At 38.6% G+C, this 13,604-nt stretch overlaps 1 protein-coding gene and 1 pseudogene across 1 annotated transcript in view; both read right to left on the reverse strand.

The window, feature by feature from the left end:
• LOC135225352 (zinc finger MYM-type protein 4-like) overlaps positions 1–9,937 on the reverse strand; it is a 106,216-nt gene extending 96,279 nt beyond the window's left edge. The window contains exons 1-3 of the mRNA XM_064264686.1: positions 9,797–9,937; positions 5,574–6,985; positions 3,513–3,620 (exon numbers count right to left, since the gene is read on the reverse strand). Of these exons, the coding sequence (XP_064120756.1) occupies positions 3,513–3,620; positions 5,574–6,985; positions 9,797–9,920 (1,644 nt within the window). The 5' untranslated portion in view covers positions 9,921–9,937. The remainder of the gene's footprint in view (positions 1–3,512; positions 3,621–5,573; positions 6,986–9,796) is intronic.
• On the reverse strand, positions 2,195–2,252 carry LOC135225907 (U6 spliceosomal RNA; annotated as a pseudogene).
• Positions 9,938–13,604: the final 3,667 nt, after the last annotated feature.

The raw sequence follows: 13,604 nt of genomic DNA on the forward strand, positions 1-13,604 counted from the left end.
CCAACCTGACTACCTTATTCATGCAGGCTGGATAGTTTTTCGAGAGAAAGAGAGTCAGGGCTCCGAGACTGCAGGTCCAGGGCTCCGAAACACCAATCTAGGAGTTAAAAGTCTCCTTCGTCCTAAACAGCCCTTTCGGATGGTGATGCAGATCTGAATGTGTCTAGGAAACCTTAGCAGAGGACAGGAGACCTCCTCGGTGCGTCAACCAGGCTGGCAAAGTCGCCTTGGGCAGAGGAGGGAGCTCTCAGTCCAACGTCCTCCCCTGTCTCATACCAAATACCTGCCTTGCCGTTAAGTCTTGACGGAGGCAGGGCAAAAGAGGTCTTGCCTTGTGCTTTCCTCGACTCCATCCAGTCATGGACCTTCTTAAATGCTCTCTTGGTCGAAAGAGAAGTCCTCATTTTCACGAATCCCGGAGTCTTGCTGGATTTCGAAGAGGATAACTGAGAAGGAGGAGAGCGAGGGGCCGAGGGTTGGAATTTATCTCCAAACGAAGCACGGAGTAAGCGGGCCAAGACTTGGTAGTCAGAAGACACTGACGTTGAAGGTTGTTCTTCGTTTGCTTCCTCCGACAAGCTGCTCACTTCTCCCTCTTCTGCAGGAGCGGCAGACGAGACCACCGAAGGAAGAGGTATAAGGCCTTTAGGGCCAAGTATCAATAAGGAGCGTTGCTGAGAAGACGAGTTCAGAGTACAAGGTTGTTCGTCTTCCAAAACAGCCTCAGCAGGTTCAGGCGCAGATGCGAAAGCTTCATGAAGAGCGTCTAGATGGGAGTCACGACGAACGTCCTGTAGTCGGCGAGCGTCTTGAGGAGCGTCAAAAAGAGCGTCCGAGCGTCGGCGAGCGTCCAGAAAAGTGTCATGCTGGGCGTCCTGACGAGCGTCCAGAAAAGCGTCACGCTGGGCGTCCTGACGAGCGTCCAGAAAAGCATCACGCTGGGCGTCCTGATGAGCGTCCAGAAAAGCGTCACGCTGGGCGTCCTGACGAGCAGCTCGTGACGAAGCCGAATGCAAAGCGTCCAGCTTAGCAGCTTGAGAAGCGTCCAGCTTAGCTGCCGCTAGCGTCATGCTTGGCAGCAGACGGAGCGTCCCTCAGGGACGAGCGAGGGGTCTTGGCGAGCTGCTTGACTAAGCGAAGCAGCTTGCACGGCATCAAGCTTAACAGCTTGAACAACATCCTGCTTAGCAGCAGAGCGAACATCACGTTCCGCATACGGAGCGTGACGAAGAGAGGAGAGGGGGAGTGTCTTGGGGAGCAGGAAAACAATCCTTGCTACGAGAGTAACGACGTTCCTTCCTCTCGACAGAAGAACGTTTGGGGAGACGTTCCTCGCGCCCTCTAGACAACCGCTGGGGAGCCGCACGAAATCCAGAGGGCGACGAAACAGGAGAAAGAGACGAGCGAAGAGAAGGCGAGGGGGACTGTCGGGCCCTCTTGATTAGGCAGTCTATCATCCTTCCTCCGACGACGCGGCGCTGCCTCTCTCTCGGCAAGCAACGAAGCAAGTTGTTGCTGCATTGAAAGGAAGATCTTTGTCAGAGAAGACTCCTTCTCAGAGGAAGGGCTGATCCTGTGAGAAGACGAGGGGCGAGGGGACGCCTTCTTCCTTCTCACTGGGACCGTAACAGTTCTATTCCTGGAGCGACTGGGGCGCTCAAAAGCGTCATCATCGGATGACGTCCTGGTCTTCTTTTGCGGAGGAAAGGCAGCAAAACTCTCCGGAGACGACTGCAAAGCAGCAGAAGAGAAAGGACGTGAAGTGTCCTCCTCTCTGACTAGGGCACTAACAACCTCACTACACTCACAACACTGATTGGAGAGAGCACTTTAGATTCCAAGATACGGATGGAATCCACAATAACAGAAAGGGCATTACCTCTCGCAGACACGACCTCAAGGCCTGTAGGCCATACCACAGAGTTAGGCAAAATAAAGTCTACAGGAGGTTAGTAGGTTCATTAACCTGACTTCTGTTTACTGATGCAGTCTTGGAGGAAGACCTCCTGATTCTATCACGCTCTAATTTGCGTACATACGAATCATACGTCTTCCCTTCGGAATCAGTCAAACATCACTCTAATTACATTGATCTTTCAATAAAGAAACATAAAAGTATATTAATACTTATTTCTATATATATACTTAATATAAATTTAATATATTAATAAATTAAGAAAAATGTGGAACGCTTCATGTTAATCTTCTCTGTATCGTTCCAATTTTAGTATATGTACTGCCGAAGCAAGTACTACATCTCATGCATACCCAGTGAGGATCTACTGAAGGTTTCGGTAGCCTCACCTTACCCCTTGCAGAACTAGATTCAGACATCTTATGCAAAGAACAATAAAATTCAAATCAATTTATGATAGCGTATGCCTAGCCACAATCCAAGTCAATAAACCAAAAGACAATTAGGATACTTAAGCAGCAATGAAGTTTCAAAATCCTAAGACGGAGGTACTGAAAACAGGTGTTGACAGTACCGGCGACAGAGAAAATCTGAATAGAAAATGGGAATGGTTCCTGATACCCACCTCCCAGCGGCGGGAATGGGTACTAACCACCTGGCCGACCACTGCTTGTGTCGCAAGTTTTGAAATTCTGTTGGACTTCAGAGAATACAGCTATATATATATCTGACAGGTAAGTTTCATGAACAAAAGTAAAAATCAAAGACAAAAAAAAATTGTTAATTTTAAGTTTTTTGCAAAGTTAAGTGTTACAGTTTTGTTAATGTGTTTCGTAAAGTTTAGTTTATGTTTTCCTTACATTTTTTTGTGTTTCCTAAAGTTAAGTGCACATACATATCTGGCGTTTGTCCTCCTCCTCTGTCGCCACTTTCGGAGATAGCCTCACTCGAAAGGTAAGCTTCCACATTTTACTACATACGTACATATGCACGTACAGTATTTCTTGTATACCATGTACACTAATACACTTTATTTACAGGTATATTAGCAGTACGTATTAAGTTAGGTATTGAATAGTCGAAATTGTTGTAGTATTTCATTGTTTATAGGTCAATTTAGCTTTATTGTGAAATTTACTGGGGTGTTTTTGGAGGGCTTGGAACGGATTAGCCATTTTAAATGTAAAATGCGGTCCAAGATACGAAAACCTCATGATACGAAGGCTGCCTCAGAATGGATTAATTTCATATCTCGAGGTACCACTGTACTAAACTTTTATTAATTCAGATTAATATTCTTACAATATTAATAAAGACACTTTTTTTTTCAATAAACTCTGAACTACTATAAAATCCTTCATTCAAAAATATTAGAATGAAATAAATATAATTAGCAATTTTCATTAGCTAAAAACAAAACCTATTCTTCAACAAAAATAAGCATGTACTATTCTTATTCTTAGAATAAAAAAACTTTGCTGGAATTCTAGGATAAGCTGTCCCATTTTTTGTTTACGAAAAATAAAATGACACCTGTTTGAAAATTACGAGGGAAAACTCATAAAAGCAGAACTGTACCATGCAGTATAATGCTTACCTTCCCACACTGTATGCAAATCCTTGGCATGGTAAGAATACTGCGAAGAATATGGTACACAATCGCTTGAGCAGACGACTCTTTAACACCTGTATCTTTTGCTATCTCCTGTTATAAAAAAAAAAAAATTATCAAAATAACAAAATAAACACATTCACAATCCTTTACCCAAAACCTTTAGAGTCAGCTGTTTTGGCTGTTCAATTTTGGGAACTGAAGGTTACATGTACTACTTCATAAATGCACTAGCAAATTTTATTTCTAACAAAAAAAAAAAAAATTATAAGCAAAGTACTTTGCATTTTTAAAACATAACATTCTTAATTTACAAGAAAGATTTATCAATGAATTATGTATGTGTCACCTAACAGATAATGACAACGTGGATGTCGGAATTACTCAATCAGCTGAGATTTTGAGAAGTGAACAAAACCAGAATGGTGCACGATCGCAATGTTTGATAATAAGTGCAGTTTACTGTAATTAGATAAATTATAATAAAACAAGATTTATTTAATAATTTTAAATATACAGCAGCTGTATACAAAGCTGTCATTAAAAAGGTATATCAAAATATTAAAGGCAAATATCATGAACAGTACATTCTGACTACTGAGCTCAAAATGAAGCTCCCATAGAACTGGCCTGAAATATTCAGTCTGTTTGAAATACAGTTTAATATCACATTCACAATAAAATGCTTCATAAAGACCAATGAACCACATTTCTAGATTCAAAAGGTCCTCCCCAAAGGATCTTAAGTGGTGAATGATACTGTATAAGAAAGGTATACTAACATTACACGTTGGAAAGCTATGTGGAGACCAAAGGGAATGTATGAAAAGTTAATGCCAGAAACATAGGGTCACAAAGATGCTGCAAAGAACCATAGGTACAACAGTGTCCGACACTAACACATATTAAAAGACAAGGTTCATAATTCTCATGAATTGCTTTGTTCTATTCATGCAATAAAGACTGTTTTACAGCCGTACATCATGCACTCATGTTTCTGGATTCACAAAACTTTAATTGGTACCTTACTAATTTGCATCTACAATACTTTCAAAGGTGTGCAAAATTTGCAAAATCCTCTAGAAACCCTGCAGAAATGCTTAAGTTTAATTTTTAAAGTAATTTATATTTTCAAGCTTTTAAGTGTAAAATCAAGCTTTTAAGTGTAAAATCAATAAGAAATTTTTTTTAATGAAAACTATTCTTCACGTTCCTTTTTTGTTAAGTGGTACTTTTACTAGATGTGATACCCATTTGCAGTTTATTCCCTTTGGAATGCTAATGGTTAAATAATTATTATAAAGTAGTCAATTGTTTTGTAATAGAAAATGAATGTCAACAAATTCAATAAAATATTTATCCATTTTCTGCTAATATTCATAGAAAATGCATATTCTATGGAGTTTGGCCAATGACGTATGCTCCATGAATACCTGTACCCTTTACATACAGTACTTACATGTTTTCTTTCACTTACTGAATTGTACCATTGTTATATGACTTCTGTGACAGATGACATTTACCTATTTTATCTTCCTGACAATGAAAAAGAAAATGTCAGTCATTAAGTTAACAGTCCCATTCGTTACTTGGTTTTACCTTGATGCGAGCGCAAAAGAAAACGGCAGCTAATAAATTAGTATAGGGATAACATTAGTATATACTATTGTACTGTAAATGCGCTAGTGTTGCAAATATTCATCAGCCGATGCTGTACTCTATTTTTACGTCAACCATTTTTTTATGGGTAATGTATTAAGCTAGCTTTTAAATGACATTAACTTGCTTTGGGAGCATGATTTGGGTCATATTTATCTGGAACCTAATATTGTAAATGTTCCAGGTGTTACTGTATTCTTGAAGGAGTTGACATCACTTCTAATGATAGTTATGAGTGACCAATTATGATTAAAAGTTTTAAAAAATAAATTGTTACTATCACAATGATAATTCTAATAATTTAACCTTAAGTATTTATTTACTCTAATTACAAAATATATCTAAACCACTTACATATTCTACTAACAAAACACACACACTACTTACTGAAACAGCACTGCTAATACGGAGTTTAGGACCCGAAGAATCATTAACTTTCTCATTATCTTCTTCTTTGGAAGCCAAACTTTCAGCACTGACAATTTTGATACCAGATTCTTCTGAAGATTCTAAGTTAGCATTTTCAGATTTATCCATGTCTGCATCTTCATTTGCATCTGCATTTTCTTTATTTGGATCCTCAGGACTAATAGGATCAATCAGCGTCGTTACCGATGCAATCTGAATACTAGAAAACATATCTCTATCATCATCCATTGCAAGGCCTGTGATGCAATCCTCACCTCCCACAACATTGGAGATACGTAAAGGTAATCCTCCGGCATCTGGGTCGAAAAACATATCTTTGTGTTCAACAATCTCCCCTATGGCACCAAAAGCTTCTGGATTAGGCACAAGGGAACCGCTCTTCAAGGGGTTTGCATCACTTTTCCCTATTTCTGTAGAATCATTTTCAGATGTGTCAACTAAGGAAGCTAGAGATCTTAATTTCAAACCTTTCGAGTTGCTTTCACCTGTGCTATCTTTTGAGCTGTCTTCAGCAGCAATATCCTTTGAATTATCCTCAGTGTTGGTGTCTTTCATGTTATCATCTGCTGCTGTGTCTTTTGTGCCATCTTCAGTATTGCTTTCATCTTCTCCATCCTCTTTTTCTGCCAACGCTTTTTTTGAGTTTTTACCATCGTCATCTTCAAGGTCAATAAGTTCTGCAGGCTTCTTATAAACAGGTATCTCTTCAATGTCACTCGCTCCCTCTTTTTCCGTCTTTTCAACTCCATCGCTACCAGCTGCTTCATCTTTCTTATCACTAGATGCCTCCTCCTCCTCTTCTTCTTCAGGCAAATCTGAACCAGTTTTGTCTGATTCAGCTTTGTCACCAGAGCTGTTTTCTTTAGTACCAGAAGGCTGAGAATCTTCACAATCCACTGGCGTTTCATCATCTCTCGTAGCGTCACTTTTCTCTCCCCCATTTTCATGATCTTCCGTCCTATTTGGAGAACTTTCTTTTCTCTGTACTGGGCTACCTGAAGAGTCTGCAGAAGGCGAGTTACTGTGGCCATTTTTACTACCTTCTTTGTCATTGGAATCTTCCTTACTTTTCTCCTGACTTGAATGACAATTGCTATCGTTTACTTCGTGATTGATTTCTTTTTCACTCTCACTGGTTTTAACACTTTGACTGGATTGCTCACAGTTTTCCACATCACTTGTATTATTTACAGCATCTGTTTCCATATCCACATTATTTGATTCGTTGTTTGTGTTCTTTGATCCCTTTTTATCACTGTCACCACTACTAGCACTCTTACTGGTAATGTTATTTTCTTCAGAGGGGTCTACTTCCATGTTTTCAGGCTGGGATTCGTCCATTGTGTTCAGATCTTTCAGGCCAAGATTTCCTGCAAAAGTTAAAAAAAAATGCATAAGGACTAAATCATTTATGTTTCACATAATAGCTGTTATGCCTTCAAAACCTTCTAAATTTTGAATAAATCACAAGAAAACACTGTGTATAGTACAGCAACATCTTAGCAATACCCAAAATGAACTACATATAATGTACTCCTAAACAATTCCCCCACCCTTAACACAATCTAAGGTATGCACATCAGCTAGTTTCTATGGCTAATGTTTTAAAACAGAAAAAATAAATTAATAAATAGATAACAATGTTTTAAAGTGCTGAGAGAATAGTATACTAGGATTGTAATGCATTGCATCTTTACTTGAACTTCTGTATTTCCCTTCACCTCCTCTTACTTCTTTCTAATGAACACCATATTCATTGGAAGCCTGAATTTCATGTCAGTGAATAATAATAATAATAATAATAATAATAATAATAATAATAATAATAATAATAATAATATGTAATAATAATAATGTGTAATAATAATAATAATAATAATGATGATGCTGAAGTGCTCAGATGTTTTCTGGCTTTGACCATCTTTCATGGGTCAATTTACTTTGGCTGCCTTGTCTGTGGGAATTACGTACTACTGATAAAAACCAACAAACATTTCACATTATAAATACGAAATATCTTTTTTCATCTTGAGTAGACTAAATCCCTGTCAACCACATAAAATATTTTGGCTGAATTTGCCAATTATGCATAATAGAAAAGGAATGTGGGCTTTCTAGTTATATAGTACCTCCCTACCTTAAGGTAAAAATTGGTATGTGCAATGCTAAGGGGGATGGGGGGGGGGGGGGGGAGCTTCACCAGTCACAACTTTCTCTGCAATGTGAGCTTGTGATGAATTTCTGGATGTCACTTCAATAATCAAAATAGAAAGGGAAATTTTGAGTGTAATAGTTTTCAAGTTCAGGGGACAAAAAACCTCAAAGCAGTTGCACTATGACACAATTGTTAGGAGAGACTGGAAAGTGAGATGGAGAGAACATGAACACAGGTACATAAACTAAAAGAAATAGAAGGTGTTGCAACCCTCGACAGAGGCTTCAATAACCTACGCCAGTCATTTTCTGGTTAGGATAAGGGTTTCTAGGCAGTCGTTCCTGAACTAGAAGGGAAATTGACAATTAAAGGATTTTAAAAGTTGTAATGGGGAAAACCTCGAAGCAGTTACACTGTGAAACAATTGCCAGGGGAGACTGGAAAGCAAGATGGTAGAAATAAAATATGAAGGGAGGTAAAGTAAAGGGAATGAAAGTGGTTGCAGCTAGGGGCTGGGGGATGCTGCAAAGACCCTTAAGTCATACCTACAGTGCACCATGTGAGATGCAGTTGGCATTAACCCCCCCTACGAGATCCATACAATTCTTATAATTACACTCATGAGGTGGGAGAGGAAGTTAAAACATGTCTGGACAAAATAAGTTAAAAAATTTATTAAACAAAAGACATGCCAAGAAATTAATGTAATCCAAAGTATTACCCTACGGCCATCGAATTGAACTGAATAGAGAATTTAGGCCAAAGGTTGAGCGATGCGATCTATGAGGTCACTCAGCGCTGAAACAGAAAATGACAATAAAAGGTCTGAAAGGCATAACAGGCAGAAAATCTTCAAAGCAGTTGCACACTGAATTAACTGTTAGGAAAGGGTGGAAGGCAAGATGGAAGAAAGAGAATATAAAAGGAGGTGCAATAAAAGGAACGAAAAGGGGTTGCAGCTGGAAGCTGAAAGCCCACTACAAAGAAGCTCAAGTAATCCCTAAGCAGTGGACTGCTGGCACTAACCCCACAAGAGGGCTGCGGTTATTGGAATGGAATAGAATGGAATGGAATATGAGATTTAGGCCTGAAGCCAAGCACTGAAATCCAAGGGATTACTCAGTGCTAGCTATAATGAATTTGGTTTGAGATGAATATCTGATGAATTTAGAATTAAACAAAAGAGCGAGTGCATATCCGCAGACGGCCGATTTTCTTGTTAATGTGTGCTGTCAGTAAAAACGTGGCGGAACGTCGCTTCGCACGTTATCCACATATTTAAATATTCTTAGCAAGCTTGTTTGTTCTGGAAAGAGGTACTGTTTCTCTGTACATGCTAGCCTCAGGGTTAAGATCAACTGGGTACTTAGAGAGGAGTTGTAACTGCCGTCCGCAGATATGCAAACTACCTTAATCAAATCAAATAAAGATATTAAAAGTGAGGCTAAAAACTGCTTTGGTTAATATCAGTCAAGACAACAAAGGTTAAGCATCCATAGGGTTTGTAGGCTACGCCTTATCCCGGTGTAAGGAGCTGGGTTACGATACTAGTTTCCTTCAAAAGCTTTGATTCTAGTTCCAATCAAATGTCTGCCTTGAGCTCCTAAACTCCTGCAGCCAAGGACACCAACACGTCGACCCTAAAAGGACCAGAGCTTCGTCTGGGATATAAAAACACCTTTTATTACAGTCTCGTCATAACACGCCTTCGCTTTCCAGCGGCGCCCCGGCCATTTCTGCCAAGGCGGGCGTCCTGTCATAGCAGATTCGTCTGCGACGAAGCGCGGAGCTCTGACAAAACTCCTGACGGAGGAAAGACGCGGCGGCGGCGGCTAGAACAACAGCAGGAGTAGCGCCTGCAGTGTCTCCCTCCCTCCCTCTCTCTCTCTCTCTCTCAGGAGACACGCCACTCGACGACAAAAAGTGTCGCCCTCCACTGCACGAATAAGGACCGGAATCTACTTTACCCTTACGGCGCCCACGTCCCAACCCCTCGCCCGACAGCGACGCCCGCGTCGAAACTAACCTAGAAATTGCAACACATCAAGAAGAGTCACTTTCAGTAAGAGAACTTTTTGGCGGCCATAACACAAGCCTTCAATACACAAGATGATTTCCGCGTTGTGATTGGTCGGCGGTCGTGACGTCATCGGCCGCCATATACAAACATCACATGGGCTCTCTCTCTCTCCCTCTCTCTCTCTCTAGCTCTAGCTCTCTCGCTCTCTCGTGTGCAACAAAAGGCAACAGTGACGTTCATGAGTCTGCAACCTGTCATATTTGCAATGATGTTTTGACTTTGATGTCTGGTTGTCCTCGTGAGCTTTTTTCAATGTTGTGAAAACATCACTATCATACGGCATTACAATCAAAACAATTTAATGCACTTGCATGGCCAATTAAGTGCATTAAATGAGCACAACTCAAACACTTTTTTCCAGTCTATTTCATTATTAGTTTTTAAAAGACATTTACATGGATATATTACATTGGCAGGGTCAGTTCTCTTGGTTAATTTATTTCATATATATTTTAGCAACTTGTTCTGCTGTCATTGTTTTTATTTTAGTTTCTTCGCAAACAGACAAGTGTTTTTCTGCCTTTTTCATTCTTGAGAAGTCTTGCCAAATAATCTGGCTATTTCTTATTATTTAACTTTATACTCATCAGTGTACATAACTGATCTTGATGTAGAGTGGAAGGTTATTGGATATTTTAGTGTCATTTTTTTTCCTATTCGACTGGGTCTATGATTTTATATTTATAGTGTGCATAGGTTCTAAATTAAATCCGAGCTGCATCCTGTCTCCTTAGGAGTCCCTCACTTTTCTCACTATGTGCGCTGTTTCTATAGTAGCACACTTTTCTGCATGAGTCCTGGAGCTACTCCGGCATCTAGTTTTTCCAGGATCCTTTTCAGGGTTCTTGGGATCGTACCTATAGCGTTCCTATGATTATGGGTTACAATTTCCCATGTCCTTATTTCTGTTTTCAGGTCTTGATACTCATCAATTTTATCATTATTGTTATTATTATATTGTTTTATTTTATTATTATTATTAATTATTCTTATTATTATTATTATTATTATTATTATTATTATTATTATTATTATTATTATATTAATCAAAACCGTTTAACCAGACCATGAGCTGATTATACCGGCTCTCACAGGGGCTGGCCCGAAGGAATAACATGAAAAGGATTCGCTACCTGATCTAGGCCATATAGGCTTACTGGGACTAATGACGAATTAAAAATCAGTTTTAAAAGATATGCAAAACTCGTTGCCGTTTTCTGATGATTTTGTCTTTAGGACTCAAAATATGCTAAGATGTTTTCGGAATATTCAGATAATGTATGAATAAAAGTAAAGGAAATGGACCAGACCTTCAAATGTCTAGAATTCTTAACAGATAGAGCTTTAAAATAGATTAGAAAAACTGTATTGAAATGTGCCGATACATCTGAGCCCTGCTTTCATGAAAATAGAATATTTCAGTTCTACTTTCCACAGTGATCTTACGTCTTTTAAAGTTTCTCAGGACATACTATGGTATGTCACTCGTTCTCAAGAGTGATGATTCTGTAAGATCCCAAGGAAACTGCGTTGCTCTGTAAGACAGGCTGCGTGTGCGAGATTTCGTGTGTTGGTTGCTAAAATCCTCTGTATGACAGCAAAAGATCGCTGGGTGTCTGCTTAACAACACGAATGCTGTGTCAAAACAGGAAATATGTCTAAAACTGTATTACTTCATTTCGAGCGCGCTACAGGATGAGAGAGTGGAAAGGAAATTATCGTTTCGTGATGCCAATATTAAACATGAAATTATCGAATATAGTAAAAATCGCCATAATGTTTCTTTATACAATGCATTTTAGAATGGACCTCAGTTTTTTTTAGGGGGGATGTGGGCCACTTTAATATCCAGTAGTTTTGATTTGATTTTATCTTTTTTCTGCTTCATGTATTACCTGCAAAAGTTTATAATGGAAATGTATGCCTGCTTTTGGTGCAATATATTTCAATTTTCATGTCTCCTCTTGGCATTTGCTGATACATTGGTCATTTGCTATTGAAATATATATATATATATATATATATATATATATATATATATAGTGTGTGTGTGTGTGTGTGTGTGTGTGTGTGTGTGTGTGTGTGTGATATATATATATATATATATATATATATATATATATATGTATGTATATATATATGTATATTATATATATATATATATATATATATATATATATATATATATATATATATATATATATGTGTGGTGTGTGTGTGTGTGTGTGTGTGTGCGGCGTGTGTGTGTGCATTCTTTGTGACTATTTATTCAAACATTAAGCCACAAATAACATATCAATGTTTAATTCCTCACAATGTACATTTCCCCTTCAAGGACTTGAACTAAAATCTTGTAGGTCTAGTGCGTGGGTAACCGACTTAATTCATGCGCCTTGCTACCAAGATGGCTGAGTAGATAAAGTCGCTGTCAAAGCCAGAGAAACCTGCATACTAGACAGCAGAGTTATGGAGTGGGATCGTCAGCTGCTGCCTTTCCCACTTTGAATCTTAATTCCAAACGCCTTTATACAGGTAACTACACTGGGTGAGTCACTCATAAGAAAGAGTGGAGCCACCAGACCTTTGGAATAGTAGCTCAGCGTTCTACGTACATTAATTTGAACTACAATCTCCAGCTGCATGACAAAGAGGCATAGACCTACCCTTGGTCAGGGTAGGTACGCTAATCGCCATATATGTGACTGTCTTCGTTTGTAAGCTATTCCTGAGGTATTATTGACTTGATTCGTAAGTGGATGTGTGTTGCTTTATATTTGAAGGTTCAAAATGTCATGGCACAAGTAATGCAATAGTATCACACATGCATCCATGTTTATATATATATATATATATATATATATATATATATATATATATATATGTTACATATTTGGTTGGCGTTGGCTAGATGAAATGAATATTGATTAAGAAATTGTCTTATGGCCCACTTGCCCCAGAACCAAATATGTATAAGCATTAGCAAATGTAACAAAAGAGAGAACTTATACCTTCAGAATACATTTAAACAAAAGGGAAAGGTCGCCTCAATTAATTCTTCGTTCTCGAACTTGTCATGGAGTTATAAAAATAAGTCATATTGTAACTGCAAACATATGTGCGGGGACGAAACGAATATGGACTCAGGGGAAGTTATAGATCAAGCAATGCAACTTATCAGCGGAATTAAACCAGAATACACGGGATTGCATCACTGTTTAAGCTGTAGACTATTTGCTAATAGAAATAACATAAGAGGGCAGTAAAAATAACATATAAGAGGATAGAAAAAACGTTTAAAATGAATGAATAAAATATAATAAAGTTATCCTTTGCAGATAATACATTGATGATTGCAGAAAGTACAGGGGATGCCGACCGTAAATATATACACCTCGTATGAAACACCAGAGGACAGGGAAAGAGTAACATTTTGATTCACGATTCAAAGACAAACCAGAACTATAAGCAAAAGGGATAAGAATAATAGAAAGTGTAAGCTATTTAGGAATTAAACCGTTTGGTCAAAGGACAGAAAGAGGGAGAGGTATGAAAATTCACTTACACGAAATTTCTAACAGACGCAGTTACAGAGAAGACCTGCAACTAAATAAAAGTGGGAAAAGCTTTTTGGAAGGATAGTGAAGTTCTTTCCACTCACTACGGTAATAATGTAATAAATCTGAAGGGATTTGAAAGCGAAAAGTAGCGAACAGGAGAGGTATGAGTGTAAGGACAATGCTTTTTCTATATTTTT

The sequence above is a fragment of the Macrobrachium nipponense genome, chromosome 13 (assembly GCF_015104395.2).
Source record: "Macrobrachium nipponense isolate FS-2020 chromosome 13, ASM1510439v2, whole genome shotgun sequence".
In the NCBI taxonomy this organism is placed as follows: domain Eukaryota; kingdom Metazoa; phylum Arthropoda; class Malacostraca; order Decapoda; family Palaemonidae; genus Macrobrachium; species Macrobrachium nipponense.